This window comes from Melospiza melodia, chromosome 1 (assembly GCF_035770615.1).
Source record: "Melospiza melodia melodia isolate bMelMel2 chromosome 1, bMelMel2.pri, whole genome shotgun sequence".
In the NCBI taxonomy this organism is placed as follows: Eukaryota; Metazoa; Chordata; class Aves; order Passeriformes; family Passerellidae; genus Melospiza; species Melospiza melodia.
The window spans coordinates 170,858,374-170,874,768 of NC_086194.1; the positions used below are offsets into that span (position 1 = coordinate 170,858,374).

Here is a 16,395-nt window from a genome sequence, read left to right on the forward strand (position 1 = left end):
TAAGGGAGAAGAATCTCACCCTACATTGCTATGTTTGGCACTGGGGGAAGCCTGGATGAACCAGAGGGAATCAAAATGAGACTGGAAAAGAAAGATTATCAGCTACCCATCACAACTGGCAGGTCCCCAATTCCATCAAAATCAGATATTGACTCCTGACACCTATGATATAAAACCTGCAAAAAAGGTTTTGTTTTTCCAGCAGAAATCTTGGAAATCTCTACCTTCAAGAGATGTGCAACCAATAATTTCTGCTCACAGTGGAAGAGGATGTGCCCTTGGTCTGTTTCTTGATCAAATGGGTGGTTTTGAACACAAAATAAACCACAGAGTGCATGAACTCGATCAGGAGAACTCAGCCTCAGGTAGAAATTGGAGAACAAAGTTCCAGGGATTTCTCTAATCCTTAATAAAATCAACTGAAATTCTTCAATTAAAAGTATAAGGAGTTGGATAAAGACATGCCACAAAAGATTAAAGCAATTTATTCTTTAAGGTTCTAAAGGAAAGAACAGGAATTAATCTTGCCACTTTTGTGGTGGACAAAGAAATGAGGGCTTTCAGATAATTTGTGGAAAGTGCTTGCATTCACATTTTTGCCATTTTTAAATGAAACAGTGTTAAAGTCCGTTAAGGTAATTATGCACTTAAAATAAAATCCATTTTTAGAAAAGCAAAGAAAAGGAAAAAAAAACCCACAAACAAAAGAGAAAAAGAGCAAAACCCCAAGTGCCTAATCAATGTAACAGAATTTGGTCATGTATAAAGTTCCTTGGGATCTTAGTGCAGACACCCTTCACTGCTCAACATCTCTTAAAGGCTGATTGGCCTCAGAAAATGAATCATTTAGGCAGAAAGGAGCTACAGAGGAGAAATGTATTAAATATATCCTTCAAAAACAAGAGTAATCTGTCTGCACATCTCCTGGGGAAGGAGGAAATCATAGAAGCAGCTTAATTTAGCTCCCTTAAAAGGCCCCCCAGAGGAACCCAACACTTTCCTCTGCCTGCAGGGAGGCCTGAGGAGATTTGCCTTTGTTAGATAAAATTAAACACTATGCACACCCGCTTAGTGCTCCCTAGAATGGGAGAACCACACGTTGGGCAGAGCTTTTGAGAACATCATCTCTGTTTTTCCCAGGTAAGAAGGATGTGCTCCATGTCCTGGGTGAGTTGATGGCAAGTCACAGAGGGAGCCTGGACCCTGGTGGAATTACTTCTGCTCACTCCTTCTGCCAGTGGTGGAATACCAGCCTTGGAATAAGTAAAGCTCCCATTTAAATCCTATTTTTTGAAGCAACTTGTAATCCTGAGGCACAGGGGAAAAACTAAGACAAACAAAAAACCCCACCAAACCAGCTCTAAAACTCTACAATAATGAGACATAAATATGTAAAGCAATTTAAGCAGATACTTCTGCTGATTAACACAGGGAAGCGAGGAGAGGAAAGAGAATTTGGCTGAAATCACAGAGAAATAAGCAATAATTCAATGATGTTAATAAGTCAATGATGAATATGTCACTGATAGATATTTCAGTGAATCTTTGCTGAACAAGTGATGGTTCACAGCATCGCCTTGGCCACTTTCAGGCTCCTTCACAAAGTACCTCACTTGGGACGGAGAAAAAAGGATGGCAGGGTCCTCAGCAGGCTGAAAAAAACCTGCTGGAGGGATCTGCCTTTTCCTTTCCCTTTGGCATGAAGGGACAGTGAGTTTGTTCCCAAACAGATGAGATAATCCAGCCCTGGGTCCAGAATTTCTCAAAGAAAGTGAATCCCACAACAGCTTTCTGCCTTCAGACTCTGGTGACAAATTTATTTTACAATTTGAGAACAAAAATCCAAAGGGGATGCAGTCGACATTTTGATAAACTCAGGGATAGGGCTGCACCAAAGCAGATGGTGTTTGTAACCAAACACATCAGAGAATTAGGAAAATATTTGTAATTTTTCATCTAAAACACAGTCTTGCAATAGCAGTAGTGAAAGTGACAGAGCTAGCCAAGCCTCAGATTCAGTTTTTTATGATTTTATGACACACTCATCACACAGAGATGGAAATAATGATGACCACAAGAGGTATCTTTCAATTCCAGCTATTTATCTGTGTCCTGAGATCAAGCCCTTCTGATGACCATTTCTTATATGGGAAATTGCTGGATTGACACTGGCTGGAGTGGGAGTGATGCCCTAATCTTTCAAGGAATCACTCACATGGCCTGGATTTTTACAGCAGCAACAATGGATTGGTTTCACAAGGCAGAATTTCAGCTAAATCACTTTAAAGACAGGAAAGTGAGAGCTCATGAATGAGAATTTTTAAATGCTCCCACTTGGCAGTAACCAAAATGGGCCCCTTCAGGTTTTCATAGTATGCTTTTATTTTTAGCACTTTAATAAGCTTAACCCTCTTTTATGGCTACAACTTCTGGCTAAAAATAATCAATATAGCACACTGAGAGGCACAATAAAAAGAAGAAGAAAAAATTTAAAAAAGGAGTATTTTGGTAATGCATAGAGGTTTCTTTCCTAATTAAAAGCCAAGTTTGGAGGGAAATTGCTTTCAGCATGAAAATGAATTTTGCCCATTTGAATTGCCATGTACTTGGAAAGTTTTAAGTGTCATTCCAGGAACAAAAGGCCCTCAGGCTTAGTGAAGACAGAACTGTGGCTGTTAAAGGGAAGGAAAACCATGACAATTCTTCCAGAGCAAAGTTTAAAATGGCTCAGGGTTAGTAATTTGCAAACTTCAATGTAAACATCGAGTTGTAAATTCTGCACACGAGAGGATTTATAAAATAAATGTGCTCGTATGTTAAATTCAGGCTAAATGGGTCACACTGGCTTAAATTGGTGCAAGAAAATACAATTTTCAGCACTGTGAGTCATCAGGAGCTGTGGTTATTGCTTCCAAAAAAAGGCAGATAGAACTTACCTTCCCATCCGATTTTAGCAGAGCTCTAATTCTGCCACACAACAAATCACAGCCCTGAGAGGAAGGACTGAGGCACTGAACAACCACCCAGCACCATTTTCCAGGCAGGCCTGGAAAGAGTATTTAAAGTACCCTAAAATGTCACAACCAGCTCTTACTGTTGGTGTTTTTTTCAGCCAACAGCCCAAACCCCTTGGTCTGAATGAATAAAAGTGGCTACAGGGCAATGGCCAAACACCAGCATAAATTCACAGCACTTTTTCTCCTGAATGATTTATACTGTCCTTGAAATGCATCTTGGAAATGTCAAATATCTGCTGCATATGGATGTGCTGAAAAATGGTACTGCCCTGCCAGGGGTTTGCCATGCCTGCCAGGATACATCTCCCAGAGATTTAAATTTAAAACATTTTCCTGTTGGAAAACAACACATCCTGTAAGAGAATGAGGCACCTCCTATCACCTGCTCGGTGCTGAATGGCAGAGTGAAGAAATATTTTCAGTCTGGCAGCTGCAAAGCAATTTATGTTCTTTCTTACAGAGAAAAGTGACCTCAAATTCCTGATGTTTGCCACAGAAGAAGGGTGAGCACATGAGCAGTGTCCTAAGGGTGCAGGTCCTGGACCCAGTGACCACTGCACACTCTCGGTCACCCATCCAAGGGCTCCTCAATTCCCACAGGATGCTCTGACATGGCCTGGGATAATCAATCCTTTAAACCCACAAAATTAGCACATTTGAGGCTATAATATCACAACAACACCCCTGATTAATGTTTTTTCCCTATTTCTTTCCTTTGCTGATTAAAAAAAGTTATTTCAACATGAGGGGTTTTTTTGTGAAGTAATTTAGGGGTGCGTCAGATTTTTTTTATTCCCCAAATAATCTTTGAAAGTAATTTATAGGGCAAAACAGCTCAAATAGCTTTGAAAGGGAAATTCCAGAGAGTTGCCTGTAGCACACCCTTTCTTTTCACAGAATCAGAGAATCATGGGCTGGTTTGAATTGGAAGGAGTCTGAAAATCATCTTGTTGCAACCCCCTGCCACGGGCAGGGACATCTTTCACTATTCCAGGTTTCTTCAAGCCCTGTCCAACCTGGCCTTGAACTCTTCCAGGGATGGGGAGTCCATAACTTCTCTTGGCAACCTTTCCCTTGTGATTTACACTCAATACAATTTTTTTTTTTTAATTCCGTAAGACATCCATGTTTAAAAAAACCCTAAAATATATTTTTTTAAATTTACAATAAAAAAGAAGTCAAGACCATTTTTTTTTTCCAAATCCAGCTTGTGAATTGAAAGTTTGGATAAATCCCTTCCTTTCATTTGTGTGCAGCATTTTTCAGAAGTCTGTTTTTGTCTATAATTAACACAAAACTCACTTTCCATCCCACAGCTGAGTTATCAAGTCCTGTTGCTGATGAAAGTAGTTTCACTCTGAGTTTGTCACCAGAATAATAAGGTTGGTAGGGGTGTGGATTCATAGAAATAAATATATTTTATATCTGCTTGCTGTCTTGGAAAGATCATATATTTTACCTACCAAGTAAGGTCACTGATATTTACAACTCGCTTGACCTCTTTTGCTTTACATGGCTCGTTTGATTTACTTAAACTGCTCAAGCCACGTTTCCCAAACAGTCTGGCAGAGAATTGCACCTCCCAGCAGAAATAAACCACCCACCTGAGCAGCTTCTGCCTTTCTGACATTTACTGCTCAATTGCAGCATTATTAGAAACTGAGACCACGGCAGTTCTAACTTCCCCAAAAAACTGCTTTGGATAAATTGATGTGAGAAGGATCCTACGGGTGGCAATAAACCTCGTGGAAGGAAGAGCTTTGCTTCTTGTACAAAATTAGCTGGCTCATTAACTGTAATTATACCAGCCCAATCACATTATGAGGGTCAAACACAGAAATAAACACAGCAGACAGATCTTCAGGCGTTAGAAAATTTGCAAGTGTAGAGTTGCCCATCACTCTTCTCCTTGTAAACCAGCATGGGCTGCCTTAGCAGCACCGCCAGCACAAGAGCTGAGTGTAAGAGTCCCCGCGCAAAGGAGGACACAAAAATCACACTCACAGATAGCAACAGGAGGAGACAAGCACAAAAGCTCACGCAATTTTTGTGTTGCTTGTAATCTCCAGTAAAATTAGTTGGTCAGAGATCATAGTAGCCCACACATGGCTCCAAAAACTTTGTCACAGCAGAGGTCACCCACCAGTGCCTCACATGAGACTGAGCATGTCCAGCCCTGTCCAGAGAGCTTCAGTGAAGGCCCCCACTGCTGCAGTCCAGGTAAACAGGGCAAAGTGAGTGGGATAGAACACACCATGGAATCACAGAATGATTTGGCTTAGAAGATGCCTTAGAGATCATCTCGTTCTAACCCTCTGCCATGGGACACCTTCCACTAGACCAGGTTGGTCAGAGACCCATCCAACCTGGCCTGGAAAACCTGCAGGGGTGTGGGGCAGCCACAGCTTCTCTGGGCAACCTGTGCCAGCGACCCACTGACCATGTCCTTCAAATTGTCACTCTGTGCCAGTGACCCACTGACCGTGTCCTTCAAATTGTCACTCTGTGCCAGTGACCCACTGACCACGTCATTGAAATTGTTGCCTACAAGGTAATTAAGGATAATAACACCATAAGGATAATAAAACCATACAATTTCAGCAGCTGAGGTGGTTTGCAATCAGGCTTTGTTAGACTTAGCAGAAACATAGCTGATGACAGGGAATAAACTGAAGGTGGACAAAGAGGTGGGAAGTGGAATAGATTCAGGAACACCGCAGTGTACCCTTCTGTCATGGGCTCTGCTCTGTACTGACACTTTACTCTGGGTCTCACCAAGTGGCTGAAAGCAACACAGCTAAGAGAAGATTTACCAATCCATCAGGAACCAATAAGAACACAAATGTACATTTACCATAAATGTACATTTAACATTCCCATAACAGCTTCCTCTGAGATCACTAGGGATCTCAACCAAATGAGAGACTTTTCAGGCCACATTCAACTGATCAGAGATATTAAAGCTGTTAAATTCAGGTATCTGGGGTTCTCGAGATGTGTTCATTTTCTGCAGATGTCACAACTGAGGCACATAACTCGGGAGGGTTTAGTTAAGGATCCAGTTGAATGATTTCCCAGCTCAGTTTGCAGTCTGACAAGAGACTCCTGGCTGTGCCATCCAGGCAGTCAGACTGGAGGAGGACGTGCTGATGGGCCCTCTTGACAGTGTTTACATGTCGAACCAGCTTTCAGGCCAGAAAGGCCTGATTGGACTTGATTTCACAGGAAAAAAATATTAAAAAATTAAAAAGAAAAGCAAACCCCAAACTGAAAAATTCTCCCTGCATTTCAAAGCTTACAAAATAAGCAACCCATTTGCATTCATGCAAATACCTTTTCCTTTGAAGGAAGTGCATTGCCATTGTTATCATCACTAGGTAATAAGTGACAATGTGGCACTTCGGGGAATGGCAGCATCACTCAAGGGCTGAACTCATGGACCCATCAAGAAGCTCCTCCTGACCAAAGAAAAGCAACAGCTGCCATGTTTTTACTTCTTTTTCCAGGTCTCTGGGCTCCAGCCTGACAGATACCAGGCAGAGATGTTTGTTAAGTGAAGGACCATCGACTTTAGATCATGTTAAGAATTTTTTTCACCCAGTTATTTTTAGATATAAAAAGTCCGGACTTCAAGACTGAAGTGAAGTGAAAGCCAGGTAACACCAACATCTAAGTCTGGATAAGTATTGGTCTAAAAACAAAGTCTGAGGAAATCTTAAGCTTGACACAGTAGGACATTGATCTGTTCTGAGGAGGCCACCAAGTTAATTAGAGAGATGGAGCACCTCTCCTAAGAGGAAAGGCTGAGACAATTGGAACTGTTCAAACTGGAAAAGAGAAGGGTTTTACCAATCTAATTGTGGCCTTCAAATACCTGAAAGGAGCCTGCAAGAAAGATGGAGAGAGATTATTTACAAGAGCCTGGAGTTACAGGACAAGAGGGAATAGATTAAAACTGAAATAGAGTAGGTCTAGCAGGAAGAAATTCTTCCTTGTGAGGGTGGGGAGGCCCTGGCACAGGTTTCCCAGAGAACTTGTGGTTTCCCAAAAAAGCCCCATCCCTGGAACTGTCCAAGGCCAGGCTGGATGTGGCTCAGAGCAACCTGGGATAGTGGAAGATGTCCCTGCCTATGGCAGGGGTTGGAAGTGGTCGATCTTTAAGGTCCCTTCCAACCCAAATTCTCCTATGATTCCATGGTTCTTTCAGCCAGTGAGATTTGCTGTGCAATATAGATTTGTGTACATTCATTTTGGACAAAGAGGTAAATTCCTCTAAGAAGTGGTAAATTCCTTCCTGTGTTGCTGTTCTTGTGATATTAAAATAGGTGGTGACTGTGTGAGCTTGGGATCTTTTCCCATTTTAGGGAAGGATACAGATACACAAAGCTTGGTTCCAAAACTGCTCAAGAGTCAGAAATGTGATGCTTTTAAAAGTGTGAAATGTTTTCAGAACAATGTGGGTCTTTCCTTGTGGCTTTGTGAAATGCAATGGAGCTGTAAACAGTGATAGAAGTGGTGGAAGTTGAATTGGAGCAGTTTTGATAAGAGGTGTAGGTTTTGAGTGTTATTTTGGCGTAACTATTAAAGTTCCATACACAGGTGGCATGGAAAAACAGCCTTTCTAAAACACAGATAATTTCCTTTTGCCATGGGCAAAAAAAAAAAAAAATAGCATTAACTCCTATTCAGGTCAACTTTCTTCTCACTTACAAGACAAACAGAAGCCTACAAATTGGACAAATATGCACTTGCTTTCATCAGCTTCCAATACAAATATTGGCTGCTGTGTTGTTGACACTTTCTTCAGAGGAAGTGAGGATTTAAGGATTCTCTTCTCCCTAACAGCAGACACAAAACTGATTCCATGGAAGTCTGCATACACATCCCAGTGCCACCAATCAAAGTACAAGCTCGCAAATATAAAATAGAGATGCTCAGTGGGAAATACTGGGAATATTTCAGACTTTTGGGGAACTTACAGCTCAGCTGAGTGGCCATCTAGGAGCATGGAAAGGAGTGATTGTTGCTTTTGCAACCACCTCCAACAGAATTTACTTCTTACAGTTCCAAGCCTTGAATCCTTGGATGCTTTAGCTTTAGAATCCTACTGCTGCCATGACAGTAAAATTTATTGGAGATGAACCTCTGCTGGCCATCTGGAGATCTTGCAATTTGTATATCAGATCCCCAAAGCTGTCCTCAATGCATGCCAGAACCTTCTGGAAGATTTATGCCCTGCTGTGTTGTCCTTCCAGTTGATACTGGGGTGGCTGAAATCCACCATGAGGACCAGAATCTGAAAAGGTGAGGCTGTTCCTGTCTGTCTGCAGAGGGGCTCATCCATTCTGCCTGTCCTCCTTTTAATCCTGACCCATAACATTTCCATCAGCTTCTCATCCATCCCCAGGGAGCATCCCATGCACTCCAGCTGCTCTCTCTACAAAGGGCAACTCTTCCTCCTCATTTTCCTACCCCGCCCTTCCTAAAAGAGACTTCATCCCTCCAAGGCAACACTTCATCAAGGGGCCAACCCATCTCCATGATCCCAACAAAACTGTAGCCCTGCAACTTCACACAGATCTCTAACACCTCATGTTTATTCCTGATACTTTGTGCATTTAGCACCTCAGAGTGCTCAGCTCCTGCAGAGGATTTGGGATTTTTGTCCATGATGGTGGTGCCTGGTAGGCACTTCCCTGCTCACACCTCTTTTTGGTGGCTTTGGGAATTTTTCCTGCCACACCACCCCATACCCTTTTTCCAGCAATTCTCTCCTCTGCTCCCACAGGACTGCTGGTCACACCCTCCCTCTCCCACCATTACTAAAATTCTCCTTGTGTGCTGGATCCCATTTCTCCAGAGCAGCTGAAAATCCCCACGCAGGGTCCCATTGAACCCCAACCATGTCACCAACACTAATTTTACAGCCAGTTATGGTTTTCTCCTGTTAGTATCCTCCTCCTTGCCCTCTTTGCCCCCACCAGCAGCCCAATGTGATGAAGCAGCACTGGGATGTTTTTGCCAAGAGCTCCTACAGGATTCTGTTGGGGAAATTCTGCTGATTCCCACCTAACCCAGGCCATTGGCTTGTTTTGGTTTCACAGGTTTGGGCTCACTGATATGGTGATTTATAATTAAATATTTGTATCAAAGAGATGCCATGACCAGGAACTTGGGCACAGAGTTTGTTTGCAGAAGACACAAAATAAGAGAGCTATCCTCTCCCAAGTCTGCATTCTATTTCTTCCCTGCATGACAGAAATTGCTCTCCCAGTGTTATCAGAGTGTTCATTAAGGAAATGGCCCACATGCCAAAAAAAACTTCTTTTCAATTTTTGTAAGAAGCAAGAGATACTCTGCCTGTGCCATGCACAGACCAGACACACTCTTCCCCACAATTCTCCCCAGCTCAGGTGAACCAAAGAGGGATTTTCTCTGGGAGTATTTTGCTCATCTTATCTCATATTCCCTGGTTTTGTATTTTCCCTGAGTTTCCTAGACAAGCACACACAGAGCTTTCATTCCATGCATGTCAGAGGAATGGACTAAAAAAAATGAAACAAGTGCCAAGAGAGCTGTCTCTTGTCATCATGGAATTTTCACTGTGGGGGTTTCAGCATCTCTTGCCTCCTGATTCTTTATCTCCCTTACTTTGTGCAATATGAATGTCACAAGATAAACGGTGGGACCCTCCAGCAATTGCTTGGGAAGATACCTTGATTGCCTGTCAGGATTAAAAGATAGTCCTTAAAAAAACTGTTAAAAATCTGCTGAAGTGTAAGAGAGGAACAACAAAAAACCCACAAAAACCTTATGCTGGCTCAAAGACAAAATGTCCTACTTAGTCTAACAGCCTCTCACAGGGAAGTTAATACTGGGATGGCTTCTATGCATGGGTAAAGTCTTAAAGTAATAAATATTGCCTGAAGAAAAGGAGTTGTGAGGATCTTGAAGCTAGCTGATGTATGTTGTCATGTCCCTCAAGGCATTAGCATCTGATGTGCTTTTAGAGATGAATCAGGCTCCAAAGTTATCCATGCAAAAAAATAAGCTTTCAAAACAGCATCAAGAGAAAAAAAAAAAAAAAGAAAAGAAGAAGAAAAAAAGAAAATATACAAAAACTCTGATTTTAAATATAATTTTGATTTTTTTCTTTTTTTTCTGCCCCTGTGAACCTGAGTGGTGTTTCTCAGAGGGGTGTAGATCACTCATTTTAGTGTAAAAGGAAGTATCTTATGGTAATGGAAATTTGCAGAGATATGAACCAGTAAAGAAATCCAGAGTGGTTAACAAGCAGCAGAGAAGAATTTCTGCTCTTAAAATCTGCATATGGCTGTCTCAGGACTTGCTTCTGCTCCCAGGAGCACCACTGAGAATTCCAGCTGAGCCTTTAGGTGAGAAATATCCCCATAAATCCTGCTGCTCTGGAGTTTAGGTCCCTCAACCAGCCTTTAGGACAATTAGCTCCCAATTTTGGAAGTGGACAATTGTTTCAGAAGTACCACATATTATTATTGGGCATATAAAAAACAAGAGATAGAGAAAAAAATAGTCTGCTTTTTCTTCACATCAGCAGAAAAGAGCAGTGACTAAAGTCAGAGAGAAATGATCTAAAGTGCATTTTCTCTTTGTTAACAAGAACCGGTGGCTCCCAGTGATGGGCTGGGAGTGAAGATAAAGATAGGACTAGGAGCGACTCTCATCTCCCAAAGATAGGACTAGGAGCGACTCTCATCTCCCAAAGATAGGACTAGGAGTGACTCTCATCTCTTTTCCCAGTTTTCTCCACCCAATTTTTTCCTAGTCATTGGTAGCTGCAGAACAAGAGGAGATCAACTAATGGGCAGAAACTTCAGACTTTATATGGGTACATCTTGAGGCTTCTCTAAATTTAATTAGACACACCCTGCTATGTGGAATGAAAATTCTATTTGGAAACAAAAAAGCTCCTTAATTTTCCCTAATTTCATCAATAATCATCATAATAATTGCCACTACTGTTGTTTTTTTTATTACAGTTCCAGGTAGAAAGGAAGAATTGGATCCCTTTCCCGTTAATGTTATACACTCTCCAGCTTCCTTTTTTGCAGTCAAAAGGGAATGGATTCATCTCCCTGTGAATTCTATTTTATGCTAAATATACCAGCAAACTGTCCATAACATAAGAACCTTATTGCACAGGGCAGCTTGTCAGATCCAGACATCTCTGGATGTACAAAATGCTCAAAACACAGGGAAAATGAACAAAGGGCTGCTGGTGAGGGACAAGATCATGTTGGAATGGTGGAAGAGGATAATAAAGCCCATAATTTTCATGTGACACCTACCTATTGTGTCTCCTTGCTCGTGCACCATGGAGGCCAGGTCTTTGATGATCTGGTTCACATCCAACATGTCACTCTGGAAAGACAGAAATCCTAATTACCATTACCCAGGAATGGGGGATATCCAAGTACAAAAGGCACGTTCCACAGTCCAGATTGGCAAAGAAAAACACAAACCCTGAATTCTTCAGTGGTGTAGAAGTAAAAGGGGAAGTTATAATGCTCCCATAGAAAAAATTCCCTTATGGAATTAGATCCATGGTTTGCTGGATCTAAGTCAGGCAGCTGACTCCAGCTTTGTGAGAGGAGCAAGTGGAATGATCACATTTTATGCTTGCTTTTCAGGGTCGTGGAGGACTAAGGAAAAACAACAGTGGCAAACCCTTCCCTTTCTACAAAAGTTATTGTTGATGCAGGCCATTCCTCTCAGATTGTTTTCTCCTACACAAAAAGAGGCCATCTCTCAGCACAGCATCCATCTGATGCTATTCATAAACTGATGGATACAATCAAAAACTCCCTGAATTTGAAATTACCTTATTGGTAGGGCAATAAGGAAAGAGCTGCTTGATGAACTGATTCATTTATATGTTTTCAAGTAGTTAAAAAAAAAAAAAAGTAACTGCATTCAGCTCTGAAATTTTCTCTGTGAAAACACAGCAAATTACTCATGGGTTTGTTTCCTTCATTTCTGAACACTTACCATATAAAAGAGCAAATGGGAGCATATGTTGACATCATATGACACTGAGTCTTGTAAAAAGAATTAGTTTAGCAATAATAGACATAATAATATAGACGCTGCTAAATGCACTACCAGTAAGGCAGCACTACCAGAGCAGACAAAAAGACTCTAAAAAAGGATGTTTATTTTTTTTTTTTCAGCCTTACTAGTCAGAGAATCATAGAAACATTGAAATGGGCAGGAACCTTTGGAAATTATTTTGCCCAAAAGCCATTTTCAGAGCAGACAACTAAAGTAGGGTGATCAGGGCATGGCTTGTGTGTCCCCAAGAATGGAGATTCCACAGACTGTCTGGCAAACTGTGAGTCCATGGAACCCTGAGAGTTGTTTGAGCGTGGCTGGATGACAGGCACCCACACAATCTGCTCTACCACTCCCCTGTCGCAGACATTTTTTCATAGAAATCCTTTCTTTGGGATTTGTGCATCTTCTGGGAAGCAGAGGCCCCAGAAGAGAATGTAAACAATGATTATCAGCTGCTGTGAAATGCAATAGGATGCACCTGTGATTGGTTCATGTTCCATGTGTACAATTAAGGGCCAATCACAGGACCAGCTCGGGGACAGATTCTCTGTTATTCATTCTTTCTATTCTATTCTTAGCTTAGCAGCTCGGCAACTTCTCTCTTTATTCCTATAAGTATAGTAATAATGTATTATATATCATATATCAATAAATCCAGCCTTCTGATCATCAAACAAGATTCTCCTCCTTCTCTCACCTGAAGACCTCACCAGGTCGCTGTAATACTCCCCTCTGTGAGTAAACAGAGGGCTGAAAATATAATGAAGGGTTCATAAATTAGGGCCAGGATACCTCACCCTCCAAATATCATCATGGGTAAAACAGACAGATATTAATTGAATTTATTAGTAACAAAATCAGAGCAGGATAATGAGAAGTTTCAGAACTGCCTGGACAAAATCTCTTTTGCTTTATTATGATTTCTCACAGCTTTTGCTCTGGGATTTTTTCGCAGCCTGTGCTCTGGGATGGCTGGAGCAGGGAGGTGGGACCAGATGGCCCCACTGTGATCCCTTCCAGCCTGTCCCAGTCTGGGATTCCACGTTCATCCCAAAAGATCCAACTGCCTCCACCATGTTTTTTAAAGAACTCCATTTCCCCACTAACAAATTCAGAAAATGGCGCAAAATGAATCCACGTCCTCCTACTGAAGTTTGCTATGAGAATATAACTGGCAAAACACTTCAACACATAATGCAATAGAACTGCATCAATTTAAAATGAGGTCTGGGAGTCCCACTGTGAGTGCTAGAATAGACCAAATTGTTGAATAACTGAAGATGGAGGAAAAGCAAAAGATTGAAAAAGCTGTGAGAAATCATAATAAAGCAAAAAACCACTCCCCCAAAAAAGACTGGGTAATGCACCACAAAATGTGCTTCTTTCCTTCATTTGTCAAGCATAATGAAGCTTTAATTATGGATGGTATTATTCCTAACTTGTAAATACTGCAGAATATTTTGCAAAACAATGAAGTTTAAGTAATTTGAGATTGTACTTGCACAGTGTGTTAGTAAATCATTACTGGGAAATGAGGAAAAATTAGTGGTGATTTTTTTTTTTTTTTTGTGTAGGGAAGTTTTCTGAGCTTTTTGTAAAAATATTTTAAGGGAGAAAGTTAAATTTTAGCAAAATATGAAGAGCTGAGAATTAACTTGAATGTCTTGCTCTGCTCTTGTTTAATGACTTTGCAAAAGATGATTAAGGAAAATAAAAACAAAAAAAAATAATAATAGTAAAAAAGCCCAGAATGCTAATTATTCTCTCTTGGCTAAATTGTCACTGACATAATATTTTGTGTCTGTTCCTTGTAATATAAACACAATCCTTGCTACACTTCAATCTGCTTTATTTTGTTGGGCTTCCTTTTCAGCACTTTAAGTGAAGGTGGCTTAAAACTCACAAATTTGTTTTTGTAAGTAAATTTGCCTAGACAGGGTTCATTGCAATATATTGAATTACACATACCCCCACCCTCCCCAAGCATTTCCATTGGAATAAAACAGATGATACATTGAATTCTTAGAGGGTCCTTCCCAGCTAATTTAGCCATGAGGATTTGGGCTGTGTGTGTGACCTGATCCCCAGATATTGTATGAAGTAGAGAAGAATGAGGAAGAAAATTCAACATTGTGTGCAAGTGGTGCTGGTTCAGCTTTGCCATTTGTATTCAGGTACTTGAAACCAAACCATCTGCAGCTGCAGAGTACAGATCCTTTCCATAATGTTGCAATAACACTTAAAATTACTGTTTAGCAAATATGCATCAGTGAGAGCCAGCGCTGAGTTGTGAGGAAGGAAAAACTGCACTTGAGGAAAACCAAACAGGGGTGAGTTATAAAGCACAGAGCACAAAAACAACCTGACCTGAAGCAAGAAATCTGCTGAATAATTAACCTGGCAATGTGAAGTCTCAAAGTCCTTGATATATGTAAGGAAAACAAAGGAAGAAATAGAAGAAGGAAAAATACCCAGAAATAAAGACCTTCCATAATGGAATATACCTTGGAGCTACTCTCCTGCTCCTTCTTGCCAGGTCTGCTCCATCCCTCTGAACTTGCCAGGCATCAGAGTTTGTTAGGAAAATCAGATTGCCTTTGGTTCCCCGTGTTTGCACACACTTTGCAGAATTCACAATGAAATACAGCTCCTCATAAATCTCTGACTCCACAGAACCCAGGAGTGCAGCAGCCACCACCATTCCCAAAATTCTGTCTCCCTGCCAGCTAACTAGGCTGGGGCTCCCTGGGTATTAATTAACAGCACTCTTTCCTGGCTGGCAACAATTCATTCACTATATTCTGCAGCAAGAGGGAGACAGATTTAAACTGTTCCAGATAAATCCTCTTTTCTTTTCTTTTTTTTTTTTTTCCCTCCCCAAAAAGGAGAAATCCATTCATCAGATTAGTAGCCAGGATTTAATACCACTCATTCTGGAACAAAAAGAATTAAACTAGTCAACAATAAAATGAAATGGCAGCAGCTAAAGATGGCCAGAAAAGCAGAGAAGTGATAGAGGAGAAAAGCAGAGATGCAAAAGAATGAGGCCCTTAAGTTCCAGAGGATTAACTCTCACTAGGGAAAATTAGTTTGGGAAGTTCTTAACAGAAAGTAGTAGGTTAAAATGGCAGGACTATTTGAGTCACTTAACCTGACTCAGTAAGTGAATAATGTCACTGCATAGTACTGAGATTTTGGGAAAAAATTAAATTACCAAACCTGACACAAAAATGGTTGGAAATTTGATTTTGCAGATAAACCAGAAATTTCAATTTCCCATTTTTTTATTTAACAAGATAAAGATTATAATATTTTTGAAATTAATTTGCGAGCAAGTCAGGTTATAAAATCCAGACATTGTCACCAATGTGGGAACAATAAATCCCAGCAGCCCATTTCCCCACGGAATGAGCATTGCTGAAGTATTTCCATGACAGAAAATAAGCAAACCTCTCCTCTCTTTCACTCTCATGCTTTGTGGGGTGAAGATTTATTCACACTGAAGACTTCCAACATTACCCTGTGCTGAAGGTTGCAATGCAAGATGTTTTCCATTACCATCTGTATGGCAGATTATCTTTGTCAAGTGGGCAGTTTGCCTTATCTCTCTCTTTGTGTGACCACATTCACACCTTCCTGGGAGGGGACATCAGCTGATAACAGACTATTGAATGTCACTTCATGGCTGATAAGAACTAGAACATCCCATTGTGAGATGCTCCGCCCAGAGGGAGGAGCCAAGCATTGCTACCCAGATATAATCCAGAGGTTTTGAGGCACCAGCACGGTTTTCTCCACTGAATTCCCCACAGGAACAGCAGCTGCCTCTTCTTCCACTGGATCTTTGGAGGAAGAATACATCCTTCTCTACAGGACCCCCTGCTCCAGCAGAACCACCCCTGACACTGCAGGAGGGCTGCAGCCACATTTCCCATTGGACTGGTACCAACAGCCTGACCCACAGGGTGTCAGGTCGGGTTCTGACTCTGTCACTGTTGTTCTAGTGTACTGCATTGTTTATTTTATCCTTTTTTTTTTTTTTTTTTCCTTTTCCCTATTAAAGAACTGTTATTTCCTGCTCCCATATTTTTGCCTGAGAGCCCCTTAATTTAAAATTTATAGCAATTCAGGGGGGTGGGGAGGGTTTACATTCTCCATTTCAGGGGAGGCTCCTGCCGTCCTCAGCAGACTCCTGTCTTTCTAAACCAAGACACCCTGCCCTTAATGATATCCTGAGGACATTGTTGTATTCCAGATATGGGAATGGTGTTAAATAAACCAGAGA

At 41.1% G+C, this 16,395-nt stretch overlaps 1 protein-coding gene across 3 annotated transcripts in view; it reads right to left on the reverse strand.

Annotated features, from left to right (window-relative positions):
• Nucleotides 1-16,395, reverse strand: part of TSNARE1 (t-SNARE domain containing 1) — a 469,351-nt gene that overhangs the window by 171,988 nt on the left and 280,968 nt on the right. For all 3 annotated transcript variants that reach the window (XM_063174900.1, XM_063174910.1, XM_063174890.1), the window contains exon 11: nucleotides 11,345-11,417. In XM_063174900.1, coding sequence (XP_063030970.1) covers nucleotides 11,345-11,417 — 73 coding nt within the window. The remainder of the gene's footprint in view (nucleotides 1-11,344; nucleotides 11,418-16,395) is intronic.